Consider the following 20,643-nt stretch of genomic DNA (forward strand, 5'->3'; position numbering starts at 1 on the left):
CTCCTCTCTCTCTCTCTCTCTCTCTCTCTCTCTCTCTCTCTCTTCTCTCTCTCTCTTTCTCTCTCTTTCTCTCTCTCTCTCTCTCTCTCTCTCTCTGTGTGTGTGTGTGTGTGTGTGTGTGTGTGTGTGTGTGTGTTTGGTTGACATGTATGGGAACATGTGGGAAGGGGATGCACATAAAAATGTGTGCTCGTGCATGTAGATGCCCGAGGTTGATGTCTGAAACCATCTTCCATAGCTCTTCCTCCTTACTTGTTGAGACAGAGGCTCTTGATGAAACCAGAGCTCATCTATATTTCTATTCTGGCTGCCCAGCTTGTGCTGGGCACCCTCTCTCTTCCTCCGCTCCAAGGCTGGAATTTCAGGTGGACAACACTACTCCAGCCAGCATTTCTACAGGATCTGGGAAGATGAACTTGGGTGCAAATGCTCAGATGGCAAGTGGTTTAGCCATTGAGCTCTCTCCTCAGCCAACTTGCTGATTTAAAATAATATATTACACATTTTCTATAAGGAAAATGTAAGCTTTATGCATTTGAGCATACTACTTTTTCATGTACAAAATCTAGGGTTTGTCTCTTGATTAAAAGACTCAAGAATTAAGACAAAAAGACTCAGCTTATTAACAACTAAATAAATAAGTAAAGTTAAACTTATAAGTCTAAAACCAATTCCTTAAATAGACTAATGACTAACTAGATAATACCATTGGAAACAGAGTCCTGAACCAAGGAAGTAAGATGCCCCAGATTAAGAAAGAGAAATATGTGATAATCACTGACTAATAAAAGATTTCTGTGGTGATATTGTGTTCCCCAAAATATTGTGCACCATAATAAACTTATCTGGGGTCAGAGAACAGAACAACCACTAGATACAGAAGCCAGAAAATGGTGGCACTCACACCTTTAATCCTAGCATTCCAGAGGCAGAGATCCAGGGATCTCTGTGAGTTCAAGGCCACACTGGAAACAGCCAGCTGTGGTAACAAGAGCCTTTAATCCCAGGAAGTGATGGCAGGAAGCAGAAAGGTATTTAAGGTTTGAGGAGGAGGAACTAGAGCCTGGTTAAGCTTTTAGGCTTAACCAGCTGAGACTCATTTGGATGAGGACTCAGAGACTTCCAGTTTGAGGAAACAGGATCAGCTGAGGAAATGGCAAAGTGAGGTCCTGTGGCTTGTTCTGCTTCTCTGATCTTCCAGCATTCACCCCAATACCTGGCCTTGGGTTTGTTCTTATTAATAAGACCATTTAAGATTCGTGCTACAGATTTCTTTTAAGCCTTTAGATAAAAAGGGACAAATAAAATGTCAAAAACAGATAATAGGGCTGGATCAACTGGCTTGTTCTCTGAATGGGCCTATACCATTATCACAAGGTGAGTCGGACGACTTTCCATTGAGGAAATAAGTGTGACAGACAAATCTATTCAGCATCTATGATAAAATACTAGATTGACCAAAGCAGCTATGATGAAAAAGCATTTGATCACAACCTGTGAGAAATGGCGTAAGGTATTTTCAAGGTCACTCTGTTAAGTCATACTGCTGCATAGGACACCCATCTTACTTTTCAGAGATAAATTCTTACTGACTTAGAGGTAAAAGTTCAAAAAATACTTTAAACACCTTAAGGGTATATATTATAATATTTTTGCATTTTCATACTTAAAGCCTGTTTGATCTCTTCATAATAAAACAAAAGAATACATGATATATATTTTTTTAAATGCACAATTTATGCTACTTGATATTCTAAGGCAAGTGTTTCTGGATTCTAGAAAGGTAAGTGCTATTCTTAGTAAAATATAAATGATTACGAAATAGTAGATGTGGAAATCTTGAACATAGACCAACTGCCACAGAAGAGATTTAAAACTGATACCATTTCTCCCATTAAAAAAGGGTACCAAAACCAGATGGCTCTGCAGCTGGATTCCATCCAACCTGCACAGAACAAATAACCCCGATGTTATTAAAATTGTTGTAGCCATGGAAAGAGACAGAAAGCTCTCCCACCAATTTAGCAATGTCCTTGGCAACATGAAAGAATACCAATTCCAAAGGAAAAAGGGTAGGACAATCTCACTCATGTGTACAGAGTAAAATCTCTCAAGAAAATATTTAAAAATGGATTCATTCTTATGTTTCTCTCTTAAAAATAAAATACGTGATTATATTACAATTCTGTTGTGTATCAAGGTATATGTCTTTAAGAATGATGAATATTGGGAATAAGTAACTCATCAGGGAAGAAAACCAAAATGCCTAAGAAAGTGGACATGCAGAGTTTCCTCATGCGTGCAAGAATGGAAACATCCCACTCTGATTTCTCATCATCATCTTCTTCTTCCTCCTTATATTGAGCCAAAATCTGTGTCTGCATAACTTTTACTGCTGAAGAGGTGAAGATCCCAGAACATTAATTCCCCAAAGCCAGACTGTGAATTAAAAACAAGGTAGAACAATGAACTCCAAGATACGTTTCTAGTAAAGAAACGAACAAACAAAACGCTTTTTTGTCACTTAGGTCTCTCTCTGAGCTTTGCTTTCTGCACTAATAGTGACAGAACAGTGCAAAGCATGGGTGTGTGGACGGACACCGTGATCTGGCAGATCTGCACTGTCAAACCATGCTACTTTAGTATAATTTTCTTCCAAGGAGTGATCTGTTTTCTAAATACAGTGAGGAATACATACCAGGCTTAATATATCTGCCCATAAGCAACCTTGAGGTGCTTGGGATTATCAGTTGGCTCCAGCTCTGGCAAGAACTAATGAACCAAAATTGATATCATATCTTTTAAACTGTATTTTCTTATGGTTGGTCTTTCTTTCGATTGCCATTTCCCAAATAATGACAGACTCCTTGGTCTTAGCTTAGGCTTGTTCCCAACTAGCTCTTATAACTTAAATTAAACCGTTTATATTAAATCTATGTTCTGCCATGTGGCTGGTTACTTCTTCTTCATACTGTTTGACTCCTGCTGCATCTGGCTGGCTCAATCCTGAGCACCACTTTTTTCCATTTGGCTTACAATTCCGATTGATGATTTTGTTACTGCTGAGTTAGCTGTAAACTTTTAATAACCAAATGAACATGAATTATGTTAATTTATCTACCATACTTTTAGACAGTGATCAAGGTAAATGACCTGCTTCTTTGAAACCCTGACACACATACACACGCAGTGTAAAATAGAAAATATGAACTTTTCCCTTGATAGAGAGTTTGAAAGAAAGTCTTTATATAATATCAAAAAATCATGTAAAGTGACATTTGTATAGCTATCATATATAATGCTCTACTTGAAGAGCCAGTCATACTACTAAATTTCCTCTCAGCTTTCTTTTATGCACAGGGGAAGAGCTTTTCAGTTTGATTTAGGCTGTTCTGATGAAGACCATGACCATAAGCCATCTGAGGATGAAAGGGTGCTTTTCATCTTACAGGTTACACTGAAGGAAGCTAGGACGGGAGGCCAGGCAGGAACCTGGAGGCAGGAACTGAAGCAGAGACCAAGGAAGAGTACTGCTTCCTGCCCAGTCCCCAGCTTGTTCAGTTATGTCACCACAGTGTGGCGAAAACACAGTACAGTTTTCATTTCTATACTTATTACTGTAATAAAAAAAAATCTTAAATCCATTCCTTACCCATGTGACCAGCAATATTGGCCCCATGCCAAGTCTTGTAAAATGGTAAGAGAAAGTTATTGATAATTATATTTTTCTAATTTATAGAGCTTTGGTCTATATCAGAGCAGGTAATAAGAGCTCCCTGATCCATAAGAAAGCCGACGAAGCCTTCAGATAATGAGGGAGGGTATCTGGAAGGGAAGGGGAGGGGAGGGGAGGGGAGGGGAGAGAAGGAAGAAGGGAAGGGGGAGGGGAGAGGAGGGAAGGGAAGGGAGGGGAGGGGAGGGGAGAGGAGAGGAAGAAAGAAGGAAGAAACTAAAGGGTGGGAAGGAAGAGAGAAACTACTACTGAGACAATTTTACTGGAATGTAAAATATTGCCATGGGTCTTAAAAGATTCATCTCCAAAATCTTACCCTCTTCTCTTACCAACAGATTTCCAACAGTAACCAAGGTAGTTACTCTGTTTGAAATGGAGTTTTTTTGGAAGCAGAAATTCGAGTGAGCTCTGTACCACTGGGATACCATGTGTGGGTGCTGAGTGGGGTGACTTCTTTCCAATGGAAGAGCCTGGTCTACGCCAGCTCCAGTGAAGACATGAGTTATGACTCGACAGTACATTATTACAACCTATGCAGTCATATATGCTTAGTGAAGCTGGGGTTTGTTCCCAGGGAGTTCAACTATACACCATGGACTTTCTGTCACTATTCTAGAGTCTATTAGTTACTTATCCGGTTGTTGTGACCAAACACCCTGACAAAATAAACTGAAGAAATTATTTGCTTTGGCTAACATTTCAAAGGCATCATCCATCACAGCAGGGAAGCCACTGCAGAGCTTGAGGAAGCTAGTCACATCGAATCTGCAGTCAAGAAGCAGAGAGAGATGAATGACTGTGCTCCGCTTATTTTGTCTTTTACATTCTGTCTGAGACCCTCAGGCATGGTGTGAGCTGTGCCCAGTCCTCACAGACAAGCCTGGAGATTTGTTTCCATGGTGATTCCAAATGCCATGAAACTGACGATCAAGACTGACCATGACATTCGGCATCTTAGGTCTTTAAAAATTCACTTATTTAGAGATATGAAACTGTAATGGTGATGTTCCTACAATGATATCTTTTAAAATAAAAGGGGGTGGGGGGACTGGAGAGATGGCTCACCCGTTGAGAGCATACTGACTCTTCTTTCCAAGGACAGGGTTTGTTTCTTATCACCCATATGACACCTCACAACCATCTGTAACTCCAGTTCCAGGGCATCTGACACCATCTTCTGGCCTTCAAGAACACCAGGGACACATGTAATACATATAGATACAGCAGGCAAAACACTCACAAACATAAGATAAAATAATAACAAATTAGTAAAAGGAAAAAAGGTTGGGATGTAGAATGTAGAATGAAGCAGAGTTTGGTTGTTTTTTTTTTCTTTTCTCTCACTATTTTTTTTTTTTTTAGAAAAATGACAGGAACAGGATAAAGCTCAAGACAGAAATATGAGCCAAAACTTAACCTATAGACTTGCCTTTACAAAGCATCATAGCCAAATATTTTCAGAAAACTGAGAAATAGAGGGCCAGCAAAACGCAGAGAGCCTCCGTCAGTCAGTCTGAAAGTAGATCTCTACAGCAGAGAATGGGTGTGTCCTCACCACAAAGTGCATGCATCTGCTGAGGGGCAATCAGTTCTCTATGCTCCCTCTCCCCAGGATCCAGAACGCGCCTTCACTAAACCCTACTTGAGTGAAGGCCTCCGAGACTCCAAGTGGGACATTATTAAAGAAATCTAAAGGTGAGATGTCTGATGCTACTATGTTTGGGTGACACACACCTACATGTAATGCACCCTTCATGATGTCACAACTGCATCCACCTTTCTTGTCAGCTGACTCCTAACATGAACATCCTGGGGACACAGGTGGAGCAAATCCTTCCACCCCAGTGGATGGTGGTGGCCTCCCGTAGCTGGAGAGGGCAAAATTGCCACCCACAGTGAAAACACAAGTGATGTTCCGATGCATGATGCAGTTGAAGACTGGGTTGCATGTGCCATGCAATGTATTGTCCTGCTTAGTTTTTATCTTCAACCTGACCCAACCCAGAGCCACCTGGCAAGAAGGAATCTCAGCTGAACTGCCATTATCAGACTGGCCTGTGTCCATATCTGTGAGAGATTGTCTTCACTGATGATGGACGCGGGAGGGCTCAGCCCAGTGTGGGCAGCACTATCCCTAAGCAGATGGGCCTTGCCTGTGTAAGATAAAGGGAGCTGGAAGCAAGTCAGAGGGCTCGCTAATGAGCAACATTCCTCCGTGGTTTCTGATCTAGATTCCTGCTTCCAGGTTTCTGCTTTCTGTTCCTGCCCTAACTTCCATGGGTAACTGTGATCTGGAAGTATAAGCAAAATCAATCCTTTCCTCCTCAAGTTGCTTTTGGCCAAGGTATTTCAACAGAGCAAAGTAAGTTCAAAACTATGCCGAAGACACACTACAATGCCTGTTCTGTGTCTGTAGCTTTTGCTTCCGGAACACTTTTCTCTTTTCCTTCTCATGCCCTTGCTTCAGCACTCAAGTCCCCGATTGGACCAGACTTTCTGAGCTTTTGCAAGTAATTCATAATCATGAGTTATTCAGTCCCTACTATATACCAGGCAGTACTCTGAAACTGGGGGAAATGCTTGTGGACAGTTTGTCAAATGTAAGACGGAGTCACACTGTGTGTAGCCCAGGTTTTCCTCAGAGTGAGCCTGTCAGCCTACTAAGTACGTAACAAGCATGAGCCACTTCACAAGCTAAAACGTTTTTTAACTTCAGAAAAACGCAGAGATCACGGATCCACAGAAAAACAAACAAACAAACAACAACAATAAAAAAGGTTGAAAAAAAAATCCAGAGTGTCGAAATAGCACTCCCAGGAGCCATGCTTTTTCATCCACCCACACTGGGCAGAGAACCACCCTGTATGTGACTCCAGATAAGAAATTTTAGAATACTTTAATCAGATAGCTTGAGTCAGGATAAGTGGGCACTTGGTAAGAAGGCAGGAAAATAGACGAAAAACCACCCACCATGCGGGACTCACTCTAGCCAGTAACCCAACAAAGCAGTTGTTACTTACTCACCCTAAATCTGTCCTGAAATCCCTTACATTACTCAGATACACGCCAGATTTTAATTCAAATTAGTACGCAAAGTTAGGGAGGCTCTTGGTAAATCACCCTCTCTAGTCTCATTTTCCAGAGCAGTATAACTGGTATAGAATAGGAAAGCAGTTTAGGAAAAATTAGTGACAGATATGAATTCATACAGACTGTCCCAAGACCAAGTAAGGACTCCAAGTCTAGACAGACTTCAGAGCAAGGATCCCAGCCACCAGACAGATCCCTAATAAACCTCCAAAGGTGCATGGGGGACCTGAGTTCTACTGTTGTCCACTTTCCAGCCTCAGAATGCAGATCCGCCCCGCAAAATGCCACATCCCTAGCCCTCCAAGCCCATCAGAATTGAGAGTAGGGCGGTGGGCAGGTCCAGCCCGGAGCCTGCAGCCGCATCCCAGGTTCGGTACCTAGTCCCGGGTGGGCGGCGCGGGTGGAGCCACCCCTCGCGCGTCCCGCGGCTCCTGCTGCAGATGCGCCTTAGCCGGGCCGAGTTGGCCGCGCGGCCGGAGTGGAGCAGAGTTTGCAAAGTCGCCGCGGAGCTCGAGCGGGAGCGAAGGGGGTGGGCAGAGTGGGGGTGCGCGCGAGAAAAACCCGCCTCTTGTGAGTTGAGCGGGGAAGAGGGGGGGAAAGGCTCCGAGTTCCGCTTCCTGAACGGCGGGTGGGTAGAGCAGGCTGGCGCGGCCCGGGGACCGGCGGGACACACTCGCTCCGGGGCCGAGGAGCCAGCATCGCGGCCGGGCATGGCCGGCGAGCGGACCCGCAGGTTCACCCGGAGCCTGCTGAGACCCGGGCAGGCCGCCGAGCTCCGGCACAGCGCCGCGTCCGCCGCCGCGGTGGCCGTCAGCAGCCGTCAGCAGCAGCGGGTGAGTGCGGCGCGTCCCTCGCGCCACGGCGGGGTTTGCCAGGGGACCCCAGGCAGGCCTCGCCTGCAACCCTGTGAGCCCCACCTCGGGAGCTAGCGGGTCCTCCGCCCCCGCACTCTCTCCCCTGCCACCTCCTAGAGCGACCCAGGAGCCACCTCTGTCAGGCAATGTCACCAAAAATTTAAGGACCAGAGGCGCATTTGGGGACTTTAGGGGCATGGGACGCTTAGATGAGCAGCTGCGTGGAAGAGGATGTGCCCACGTTTTAAGGAGGGTGGAGGAGGTGGGAATGCATCCACTCTGGCTCAAGGTGACAGGGGTGACAGGAACCTGAGGTGGGGGTTGGGGGTGGAGATCTACATGGATGGAACCTGTAGATCCACAAGTCTGCGCGCTCTTCTCATCCCTGTGGGAACCTGAAAAGGATACAGAGTGAGCTCCTCTGCCGGACTAAAGCTGCAACCCCCACCTTCTATCTAGGGCTTAATAAATAAATGCAGTTCGCACAGCTCTCCCCCCACAGGCTGAAACCCCACAAGCCACTTTATACTGTTGCAGAAAGATCTGGGGGAGACAGGATGGAGGGGACGTGGGTTATTAAATAGCCGGTGGCTTCTGGTGTTTTCTGAAGCGGTTTCACGGGGTTCTCCCTCCAGAAGGCTCCACTGGTGACTTCCTTGTCGAAATGCCTTCTAAGTGTTGGGTGATTTCCGCGGGAAGTCCCTGAGGCAAGCAACCAACATCAGATGCCCAAATCATAGCCATGCATCTCCAGATATTCATAAATTCCAGTAGGTGTCACACTATGGGATGGAAGTAGCAAGCGGGGAGCGCATATCAACTGTGCTGGAAAAGGGAAGCAGTGGGAAGCAGCCTTCCAGCAAGAGCGGGGCTCTATCATGGAGCTCTTGGCTTGACTTTGTTGGACCGGAATCCTCCTTGTTGTGGGTTTCATTTTCCCTTTTGCCATTAGGAATTAAACAGCCCTTTTTAAGAGTGTCAAAGAGAAAGTGTTGCTTTGGCCAGTCCCCGAAGAGGAGGGAGCCAAAGCTGGTCAGAGCCAGTTCCCACAGCCAGAACCCCTTCTCCAAAGCCAGAGGTCGGGAAGTTGAACAGAGCGGAAGCAAATTGCCTGGCAGAAAGACCAGAGCATCAGATGCCCTAAGGGCGGGGGAGGGGGTGGGGGGAAAGCCTGGGGTGTGAAAAGAACTGGTGGCCAGGCTGCCTTCTCCTTCCCTTCCCTCGACACTGGCTGCAATCTGCAGCTACCAGGAACAATTCAACTGTTAGCCAATCCCTTGACAATGCCAGTCTGTGGTTTTGGTATCAGCATGCATATTTTCAGGGAGGAACAGACAGACAAACTGTCAAAAACGGGCTAAAGTCAGTGGAGCTATTAGGAAATCAGACACACACAAGACAGTAATTTTTACTTTTAAAGCAGTGGTTCTTAAACTTTGGGTCGCGACCCCTTGGGGATTGAATGACTCTTCCACAGGGGTCGCCTAAGACCATCGGAAAACACAAATATTTGCATTGCGATTCCTAACAGTAGCAAAACTGTAGTTATGAAGTGGCAAGGAAAATAATTTTATGGTTGGGGGTCCTGACAGCATGAGGGACTGTCTGAAAGGGTCACAGCATTAGGAAGGTTGAGAACCACTGTTTTAAAGGATTGCTCGGGGTTGTTATTCTCCCATTTGCTTTAGAGTAAATTTGCTTTGCAGTTAATTCATTTTAGGGAATCTTAGTAATAATATGACAACTTTACCAGTGATGGCGTCCAACCAGCTTCAACAGCGTGGCCTCTTTTGTGTTTTGCTTTTAAGTGGATTCTCATAATGTTTCTGTAGCAATGGAATTTCCATAAATAATATGTATCCTAGCTGCCCTTCTACACACACACACACACACACACACACACACATACACACACACACACACACACACACACACACACACACACACACACACCCCTTTCTCCAAGATTACCCTACATTTGAAATCCTAGGGAGATCTTGTCACAGTGAATGAGCACAGTCCTTAAGGGCAGTGAAAAGGGGCGCTTCACTGGCGCAGGTGCCTTCCTGGCTTCAGCACCTTGGCCAACACTCCAGATCCACTTCTTGCCAAGACATTTCAAGGGATCCTCTACATCTAGGCAGGCAGCGCTGGCAGTGATTTTGGCAGGAAGACATGAGCTTCGCTCTCACTGCTCTTGAAGGGAAGCAGGAAAGGTTGGGCTCTTTGAGTCAGCCGCACACTCAGTGAGACCCAGGGTGACACTGCACTCTCAAGGGACCCACAACCTCAGGATTGGCCTAAATGGTACATGCTCATCATAGGCTTGCATTGATCCAGTTTCTTCAACCTCTGTGTGTCTGTTTCTCCATGTTCTCAAAGGCTGTTTGTCTAAGGGGAAAGAAAGGAAAGTGGGGAAATACTATGGTTAGTTCACTTGAGTGCAAGGTGGTAGACATGCATCTGTCTGCTGCAGCAAGCTGCCGTCTATTATATTTGAGGGACTCGGGATTTTCATTTAAAAAAAATCTATCTTATTTCTAAGTTTATAGTGTTTTTTTTTTTTCTTAGAAAGCCCTTCAGAATGTTACAAAGAGTGTTGTAAATCTTGGCTTGTGCTCCAGCTAATAATGATAGATGGAGGGGTCAGATTAATGACATCTGAGAATGAAATGAAGTCTTCAAAATATATTTGGAGTGTAGAGGACAGAGATCAAGGGAAGCTAACTGAAGGACATGACCAAGGCCAGCTTTGACAGTGGCTGCCCCAGGAAGTAGACCGGATACCAAAAGAAAACTGACCTCAGTGTTACCAAACCACTGGATTAGGTTTACATGTGTACATGGAGACTCCTGGATCAAACCTACCACATTTTGCCTCTCTCTAAGAACTATTATGCATAATAGAGAGAAATGTTTGAGCAAAGATGTTACCCTTTTCGTTTCCCTAACTTCTTTTTAGAAAATTAAGGGCTAATAACGTATTTTATGGCCAAATCATAATACTGTCAAGTTTAAACTATTTCCTGAAATTGCTTTGTCTATTGTCTTATAAGTAAGCATTTCTAGTGCAGAGTTTCAGTTCTAGTATAATTGGAAATATGCCTCCCATGTTAGGAGTGTTTTATCACCGTGATTCAACACACATATACATATCAGGTTAGTTTTAAAGTGGTATTTCCACTAGCTTGAAATTATTTCTGGCTAAGAAACTTTTCTTCCAAAATAATGAGGTGTGTCTGTACTTTTGAATGAATTAACTTATATATGTGACTTTTTACTATTAATTAAAAATATAAACTTAAGATGTGCGTACCTTTCCACATGTATGTTTGGTTGTATTGCACACAAACCCCTTTAACAAGGATAAGTAAGTTTTATGCAAGTACCACATCAGATCTGTAATGTGTTTATGGAAGGAACATATTTAGGTGGTCAGAATTATGAAAGGCTTTGAGCAACAGAGAAAAACATCAAATGGCTGTAAGAACATGATCAGGTGGATGCTAAGTCAAGGACCAAATAACCATTTGATCAACTTGTGCCTGAAGGTATATTGCCCACATTGGAATACATTAGTTTGTTTTGTGTGCAATTTAATACATTTATGATAGTTTTTCTTTTGTGACACAGAACATCCTCTGTAACTCACTCTTGGAAAACAGCCTGTTAGAAGTGATTTCAGTTAATCATGATTCCCTATGCCTACCCATTCAAGAAGAGTAAGGGGTAAAGAGAAAAAGTGCTTACCCCATAATCACAAAAATCCCATCTGCTTGCTTTGATGTCTTCTAAGTGTGGTACTTATAATACTACTCTTGACATTTTAGGGAGCCCTGAATAAATAGAAGCTTTGACCTTTCTGATTGAGAAGGAATGAGCATCTAATATGTTTGCATGAGGAATTCCTAGAAGGAAAGATGTCCTCCCTCTGAACTTTGTGACATTTAAATAATGGAGACTAGGAGGGATTATTTTGAAAGTTGAGTGGGGGAGTCTGGAATTTCCCAAAATTAAGCTATAAAGAAGTAGAAAGATGTTCAAAGTGCTATTGAATGAAAACAAAGCATTTATTTTACTGAGAGTGTCCAGCATTAAAAGCAATATGCAATATGCTTGTTAGTTCAGCATCTAAGATACACACAGGCCTCTAAAAAGAAAGATTTGTTGACTCATTTATGATTTTGTGTGTGTGTGTGTGTGTGTGTGTGTGTGTGTGTGTGTGTGTGTGTGTGGCTGCATGAGTTGATGCACATCACATGTGTGTAAGGACCCATGGAAACTCGAAGAGAGTGTCAGATCCCTTGGAACTGTAGTCACTGGTGGTTTCAAGCTGCAGTTAGGGTGCTGGGAACCAAACTTCCTGGTCCTCTGCAAGAGAAGCAAGTGCTCTTAACCACAGAACCATCTCTAGTTCCAATATTTTCCCTGTAACAAAGCTCTTTATGACAAGAAGACTTATATTTTAACAGCAATGACTGCCTTTTTCAATATGAATAAATTCCCTTGAGGTCTCTGCTTGGTGAAGAAGTCAATGCAAACTTCACAAGATCAAGTCTGAGTTATGCCAGCTAATACTCAAAGGTATTGGGAAAGTATTCTAGAAAACTTTTAGAAGGGTCAACAATGAAACTAAGAGTCAACTTATAGGATTTGAAGCTCCTCCCCACCTCAGATTTAATCATTTCATGAGGGCTTGCTTGTCTTAGACCTTTTAATCACTGGGACAAAAATAAAATAGCTTATACAAAGAACTTCAGGGAGGAAGAGATATTTTATTGCCTTATAGTTTCAGAGTGGTCAGTCCCTCATGGATGGTGGGAGGGAGTGGTGGACCAGAGCAGTTTATGTTGTGATATGGTGGCTAGAAGACAAAGACGAAAGACAGCAAGATGAAGCCAGAGGAAAATACAGCTCCCCAAACCACACACCCAGAGACACGCCTCCTCCAAGACTCACTTCTTCTTACTTTCCATTGCTCCTCAAGAATGCCATCAGAGTATGAGTCCATCCAGGGATTGATCTAGAACCCTCACAATCTAACTACCCCTGGAAACATCACCACGCTTGCACCAGAGGTGGGACTTCCCAATTTTTAGTCCAATCATGTTGATAATCAAGAAAAAGGAGAATTGTAACTGCATTACAGTAAACCAGCTGTTGAGAAGCTATGAGATGCCCAGCACAATACTAAATGCTTTAACTTAATTCTCAGAACAATTCTATGGGGAAGTTACTGTTGCAAGTTCCAGAGAGAGGGCCACTAAGATTCCAAGGATTAAACACACTGCTCAAGGCTGAGTGACTGACGTGATACATTTCTTGCAGCCTGAATAGTAACTACACAAGGTTTCTCTTCCAATGGACCTCTAACCAGCTTCCAGTTTTGTGCCCGCTGCAGTAGTACCTCTAATTACTGAGCAGGGAAAGCAAACATTGCTTGCTTTTGCCTCCTGATCTACCCAAGCTGCAGCTAGCTCACCTAAGGAACAGGAAATTATTCTCCCCTCCCCCCAAGTTTTGCAGAAGCTGCCAACATTCACATCAGTGTTCCTGTGAGGTTTGTAGCATCAGGAGAGTTGTTCCAGGTACCTTTATAATAATAGACCCTCCAGAGGCAAGTGAAAGTTCAGGTTTTAAATCTATAAAAATGTGGACTCACTCAGCCATCCTCATGTTGTCTATCTGGCAAAGCCTTGAGTGCATCTTGTAAGCAAAGGGCTTAATCTATCTCAAGTCCTCTTTCTGGACTACTTATATCTCTGTTATCCTTTTCATAACCCCTATCTTTGTGATGTTTGTGCATCCTGAAACACATTTTCCAATTCTTTACATTATACCAGGATTCTTTTCTCCACATCTTTTCTTATCTGAAAGAGCAATTGTAAGTGTCTTACAAAGAAGCACATAAGAAGACAACCACTCTAAATATCCCAAGAGTAAAAAAGACAACAGTAGCAAGAATAAAAAAACAATATTAGGACAATTAAATACAGTCAGATGTGGGTCATTGCAATCAAATCAGTATAACCATTAAGTCTGTTAACTTAGCTAAAAGTTCTTCCTGTGCTCATTTGAAAAGGAAAAAAAAAACCTGAGATTTAAGAGGTCCATAAGATCAAAGAAATTAGTCTGCTCTAGGCATATTCAATATTATCTTTTAATGATACTCCAGAGACAATCTCTCATTGTTTTTCGTAGATGAAAATAATGCACTTATGGGCCCTTGCCATTTAGAGTACATCACCAGGGGCAAGAGCGTTGGCATCACTTAGGGGCTAATTGGAAATGCAGAATCCCAGGACTCACACCACACATACCAAGGATGCACTTTAATAAAAAAACCCCATTTATCCGTAAGCACCTTAACATTTGAGAAAACATAAGACACATCATCAGCCATTATCTTGGGCACACTATCAGGTAAAGGCAGTTGTGTGCAAGTCCAATGCCACATGGTTTACAAGGTTTGAACTACCTGTGAGTGAAAATACAACATGGTGATTGCTAAATGACTTTAGGAAAGTCTCTTGCTTACTTGTGCCATATTGCCTCCTCTATTTCATTGTAGTAGTAACTTCATTTAAGCTTACAGGTTGAGAAAAACAATCATAACATACCTTAAATAGCACTGACCCAAATCAGAAAATGTCCTCACCGTGGGTCGTAAAGTCAGCGTCGGCGTGGCAAGATGGGGCAAGCTGAGACTATCACTCCTAATATCTGAGAACCTTAAATAATCCTCACCTGTGTGTTAAGGATTGAATGTCTATAACCCCTTCCCACCCCTGAGATGCCTGTGCTGGCATTTTAACTTACCCTCGGTATTTGGAGATGGCACCATTGGATGACAATTTGAGGCAAGTTGGGTCATGAGGATAGGAGTTCTATGGAGGTGATAATGGTTTTAAAATAAAAGAGAAAGACTTCCTTCCCTCTGCTGCAGTAAGGTTTCCTGTCTGCAGATTCATGGCCCCACGATCTCATCCTTGCAGGCTCCATAGCTGTATGAACCAAATGTCTGTTTAAGCCACCTGTGTTATTAGAGCAGCCTGAACTGATGCATACAGCGTGCTGCTGTGACGACTCCTTGTTGTTTTGTTTAACCTGTTTTGCTACAATGTTGAAACTGTTAGGAATTTGAAAGTAATTCTATCAGTAAATCTGGAGATTATAATCAGAAAATCATCCCTCATTGTCATGGGTTAATATATACATATTAATATATATAATTTGTAATAATATATACATATATATATTAATCTCCCTCTTATTCATCTTGAAATGTCCTGAAGATGAGATTCTATGGAGTTAAAAACCTTTATTTCCTCATAAGCTATAATGTAATCCTTGATCTGTTTGGTTGTTCTTCACTACCATTGTAGAATACTCTTTCACTTCCCATCAAAATTATGCTTTTTAAAGTTTGGCCATGTGGTTTTCTAGTTGATGGGAGATGTTAGGAAATGGCAGGTTCTAGGAAGCTGGATTCTAGAACTCCATATTCAACCCCTGGGCTTACAGTGTGAAATTACTTGTCTCTTTTGAGCCTCGGATTCTGGGTCTGTGATAGTGAACCAGGAGTGACAGTGTACATGTTTAATCCCAACACTTGAGAGGCAGAGGCAGGAGGATTTTTGTGAGTTCAAGGCCAGCCCAGGTTACAGAGTGAGTTCTAGGACAGTCAGAACCACATAGAGAAACCCTGTCTCCAAAAACCTCAAATAAAAAGAAAAGATGACAGATTTGGTCCTTGCATTTGCAGTTCCCCTGCTGCAGAGTTCTGCTAAGTTCTCCAGATCCCTAGTTCTCAGATGCGACCAGGTCATCCTGGACATCAAATGGAAGTTTTCTGTCTACCTCGCTAAGGTCCCATAGTTCTGTTTGGTTTATTTCAAAGCTCACAGCAGCTACATACAGTGACCTTTTGAACTTATCTGTTGCAATGCTTTTATACTCTTCTTACTCTATGAAAGTAGATGTAGAGATGAAGCTTTCTCACTGCACCCGAGGTACATAAAGAGAGCTAGGACATGTGGGCTGGGTGCCCTGAGTGGAAGGCTGTAGTGAAAGTGGGACTCTGATGCATAATCCTCACAGTCTTGAAGCAGGGAACAAGCAACCAACTGGGAAGACATTAAGATACCCTCTGGATCAGGTATTTTACTTACACAGTCTATTTACAATCAACCTTGGGCAATGAATTCCTATTCCCATTTTATAGTGAGGAGAGATGCTCACAGACATGGAACTTGCTCTCGATTGGCAAGAGAAGGGTGAATCTAGAGTTCATTGCAGACATTCTGACTCCATGGTCTGAGCTCCTGAATGGTGCAAATGCCTCACCAGGTAGGAAAAGAGGAACAATCTCGTTTGATAGGCAGCTGGCATCCAAGAGTAAAGGAAATCATTCAGTCTCAGTTTCTAAAATGGCTTCTTAACATGAAGCACTGGGCATACTTTCATCCCACTGAACAGTTTACCTGTGACATCCCAGAAGCATGAGATATTGGGACAGATCTTCTCTAGGTCCTCTGTCTTGGGGCTTATTTCCAAGCTACAGGGTTGACACAGAACAGGTTAAGTTTTGCAAAGGATTCCTCAGCTCCAGAAAGAATATCATTCCATTCTTCTCCTTCTACAGAAATACATTTTTGTAAAGATAAGCATGGAGTGCTTGAATTGCAGATTGCATCTATTACATTGTCTCTTTTAGTCTTTTTACAATGTCCATGTTTACAAATAAGGGGAGTTCTTTCCTTCAGAGTCGCATTTGTTAGCTTCTTATCATTCACAACAGCTTCTGTGAGCTGGAAATAAATGCTGGTGTTTGCTGGACTCGACATGTTGACCTACATTTAATGATGTACAAATAATAAAAATGTAATGAATTTGAATGAGTTAGCAGCAATAGACAAAAAAACATTTGCCTTGGGAAAGCATTAATATTCTACAGTTGGACTGAAGTGGACATGACTGCCTCTAAAATGAAGAGAATTCATAGAGCTGCAGCACTCAAAGTCCCTTTCATTTCTGCTTCTAAAATATGAAGTTCTTTGTTTTTCTAATTAAATTTGAGCATACCTTTTCTCCTGACATAGAATTTGGGAAGCCAGGCAGCTCTTTAATTTAAACTTAATACCAAAATGGCAGAATTTAACAAAAGACTGAGAGGGAATCCATTTGAAAAAGATGACACCATTTATGATCCACGCAATGAGCTTTCCCCTCTGTAATGCTTTTAATAATTACCAATTTAAATGACTAATTAAGGCTGTCAAATGACCAATGACTTATGGCCCTTCAAATCACACATTCTATAAAAAGAACACAGGCATGAACATTTGACTCAGCGAACAGGCAAACAAAAAACTTACCAGAACTTGCTATTCAGTGAGATATGATAATTAAATTATTCTTGAACTTACATTGTTTATTTAATAAGCTGCTCAGGGTCCCTTTGTCTTAACTCTGTGGCATGAGAAAAAGCGAGCTGAGTACAGCTAGGAAATCTTCACCAAATTGGAGAGATGTTGGAACTCTGTCACATTTTCAGGAAGAAAATGCAAATGCGGAGAACTAATCTTTAAAGATTCTTGCTCTGTATTTTTTTCCACATCCTTTGTTTATTTAAAATCAGCCATTTGTTCTAAAAGATGTCTTTTTTTCCCCAAATGAATAGAAGTTCATTCTGGTTTGCTCTGTTATTATAAATCACAGAATGAATAGCCATAAATTTGTTCTGAATCTGAAAGAGTTCTTAACAAAGTTTATTGGCACACCAACATGTAGAGATAAGATTCCTCCATAGCCTTCTTGAGTACCACAATCAATTTGAAAAACACATGTCTTTATTGCCAGCAAGTGTGGTTTCCAGGCAATGTAACCTTGACCATGTCATTAACCTTTGGGTTGCTTCTAAAATAAAACCGTGAACACTAAGACGTGGAAAGATGGAATATCTAGGGAGTTCTTAGTGATTAGGAGAAGGTTTCATAGAGAATAAAGCTACTCTTTTGTTTCTTTGTTTCTTTGTTTTTCGCTTGTCACACCACCAAATTGATTTTAAGATGCCAGAGTTTAGCAACTGGAAGAAGAGGTTCAAATGGTTTATTTCCAAGTGAAGATGCTAATATTGAAAATGATCATCAGTGAGAAGCATGGCTGTTTACAAGACATAGGACTTGACAAAATAGGATGGGACCATGTCAGGGTTGGGCAAGTCATGTTCTGCCAGCCTTGTGGAGCATTGGGTACAACGAACCAGTCCCGTTTCCCCCTTTCTACCCTGAGAGAAGGGAAAGACTCATTTCATTCAGAGAGCGTCCTTCCCAGGACTCATAAGGATCATGGTCACTGCAAGTCTATGGCTCAAGGTCTTGGTAAAACCCCTCTCCACATGATTGACAGAAAAAAATGTGAATGGTTCCCCCTGCTCAGGTCCCTGACAGCCACTGATAAGGCAATAAGAGCCTCTTCTGCTCTCTCTCTCCCTTCCTCCCTCCCTCTCTTCCTATGAAGATTGTTTTTGTCTCTGTGACTCATATGACTTGCTCTGAACCTTGTGTGGTTTCTGAGGTGTGAGAGGAGTCTGTTTTTCCTCCAGCCCTAGCCCTGTTAGCAGCCACCCTGACACAGTGTGGGGTACTCACAGTGTGCTCCCTTTAGAGAGGAAATGAACCCCCACAGAAGGCAGAGGTTAGGGTACTGCAGATGACTTTTTGGCATTCTACTGAAAAACTGATCTCTGGAACTCTTTAAATGAAATCTGTCCATCCACAATTTAAATGATGCTTATTTGTGTTACTTCTCCTGGAATAAGAGGGAAAGGTGTAGATTTTTTTCTCTGACAGTTCTAATACTGAGAGACTTTCAAGGTCAGACAGATGGTTAATGCTTCTCATTTTTCCAGGGCAGCAAAATCCTGGCACATAGTAGGTGCTTACTAAGCACTCCTCAAATGGAAAAAGAAAATTCACATGTGGAGACATGGAAGACAGATGAGGTGTATGAAAGGAAATTGAAGTGTCTGGTATGACAGAAACAAAATCCCTAGATACGTTCAAAGGAAGACACTTGGCATCTCGTGTGAGGCACAATCCTCTGAGCCAAACTGGCACCATCTTCATGCGATCATCTGTGTCCCCTTGTGAGAGTCCATCAAGATCAGGCCTGAACAAGACCTGAACTCCATAGCAACACCAGTCAGCATGCCAGTGTGGATGGAGGAAATCACATGGAGCCCCATCCCAGATCAAGAGCTACAGAAAACTAAAAACTGCTGAGAGAGTGAGAGATAGTCTTCCCCAAAGATGACCACCCCAAATGGTTATCCAATCCAAAATGGTCAGCTGTAAAATGTTACATAGAAGCAACACTAAACAGCCTTAGCAGGTTGCATTTTTACATGTAGTCACACAAACACATGCACGTGTGCACACACACGTGCACATACACACAGAGAGACATGTAATAATCATAATTAAAGAATAAGAGGCCATGAATTTGAAAGAGAATTGGAGGTGATGTAATTATGTCTTAATTCAATTTAAAAAGAAAAGAAAAATGATTAAAGATTGGAAAGAAGAAAAAAATGTAGACAATTGACATTCCTTTATGGATGCAGGGATGCCACTGGACTTTCTCCTGAGTAGCCAGCAACTCTTCCTAGTCATCTGTATGTAATTTTGCCTTAATTGCAAGTGGTGTTGGGATCTTTGGGAGGGAAAGAGTACATAACCATCAACCATGATGGGTGAAGTCTTCCAGTATGGCTGTTTTGGGGTCTCTCCTGCCAGAATTACCTCATCCCTTCTCTGTAAGACCAGTGAACTCATTGACTCCCCAGAGTGAACTGTGGTGGAATCATTTTGATTTGTTGTTGGACCTTATGAAGAGAGATGTGGTGATATTCTGTCCTCCAAGACATTGTGCACCCTAATAAACTTATCTGGGGTCAGAGAACAGAACAGCCACTAGATAGACATAAAAGCCAGAAAATGGTGCACACACACCTTTAATCCTGTCACCCAGGAGGCATCTGGATCTCTGTGAGTTCAAGGCCACACTGGAAACAGCCAGGCATGGTGACATACATCATTAATCCCAGCACTTGAGATCTCATCTTGCTTGGGAAAAACACATGCCTTAATCCCAGGAAGCAGAAAGGGATATGAGGCATGAGGACCAGAAACAAGAGGCTTTTAAGCTTTTAGGCTTTTAGCAGCCGTTCTGCTGAGCTCAATTCAGATGAAGACTCAGAGGCTTCCAGTTTGAGGAAACAGGATCGACTGAGAAGTTGGCCAGGTGAAGTTAGCTATGGCTTGTTCTGTCTCTTTGATCTTCCAGTGTTCACCCCAATATCTGCCTCCAGGTTTTTGGTTTGTTTTTTTTTTCTAATAAGACCATTTAGAGATTTGTGTTACAGAGAGGCTAGATACTATTCATATCTCCCCAAGGGAAAGAATCCTAACAATAATTTCTGAGCAATGATGTACAGTTTCTATTCATTAGTAGCAAGTTGGATAGCAGTAAACTGAAGAGCATGTAAGTAGAGATTCCTACAACAAGCCAGCCAAAGATTAGAAAGCCTAATCTTGACGTGTTGATCAGCATGCACCTAATATGTAAGATGGGACCACAAAAGTGTTATGTCTTTTTTGTGACCCCATTTCTTTGCCTAAGTCACCAAGTGGCACACACAGGCCTTGTTGTTTGGCCGGGGATGTTAGTGTCTTTTCTGCAGATGATGTTAGCGGAGAGTCGTTGACTAAAATGGAGGACTGTGGGCCATAGAGTTTTGATAGTCAGTTGTTCCCAGTGCCATAATGGAGAGTGCTTGAGATTAAAAAGGAAGGGCAGGTATGGGGACTGTGGAGTTCCCTGGAGTTGTGTGATTTCATCAGTGAACACAAATCCTATTTCATTCCTATTGTTTATACTGAAAAGTTGCCTTCCCTGCAGCAA

At 42.5% G+C, this 20,643-nt stretch overlaps 1 protein-coding gene and 1 long non-coding RNA gene across 8 annotated transcripts in view; one reads left to right on the forward strand and one right to left on the reverse strand.

Moving 5' to 3' along the window:
• Positions 1–4,864, reverse strand: part of LOC121822032 (uncharacterized) — a 42,211-nt gene extending 37,347 nt beyond the window's left edge. The window contains exon 1 of the long non-coding RNA XR_006062962.2: positions 4,799–4,864. This is a non-coding gene — a long non-coding RNA (uncharacterized LOC121822032). The remainder of the gene's footprint in view (positions 1–4,798) is intronic.
• A 2,344-nt stretch (positions 4,865–7,208) lies between these two features.
• Positions 7,209–20,643, forward strand: part of Dock10 (dedicator of cytokinesis 10) — a 249,841-nt gene continuing 236,406 nt past the window's right edge. For 3 of the 7 annotated variants that reach the window (XM_076549961.1, XM_076549964.1, XM_076549958.1), the window contains exon 1: positions 7,209–7,656. In XM_076549961.1, the coding sequence (XP_076406076.1) occupies positions 7,264–7,656 (393 nt within the window). In that variant the 5' untranslated portion in view covers positions 7,209–7,263. The remainder of the gene's footprint in view (positions 7,657–20,643) is intronic. The other 4 variants (XM_076549962.1, XM_076549963.1, XM_076549970.1 and 1 more) reach the window with 3 other exon arrangements.

The sequence above is a fragment of the Peromyscus maniculatus genome, chromosome 13, assembly GCF_049852395.1.
Source record: "Peromyscus maniculatus bairdii isolate BWxNUB_F1_BW_parent chromosome 13, HU_Pman_BW_mat_3.1, whole genome shotgun sequence".
NCBI classification, from domain to species: Eukaryota; Metazoa; Chordata; class Mammalia; order Rodentia; family Cricetidae; genus Peromyscus; species Peromyscus maniculatus.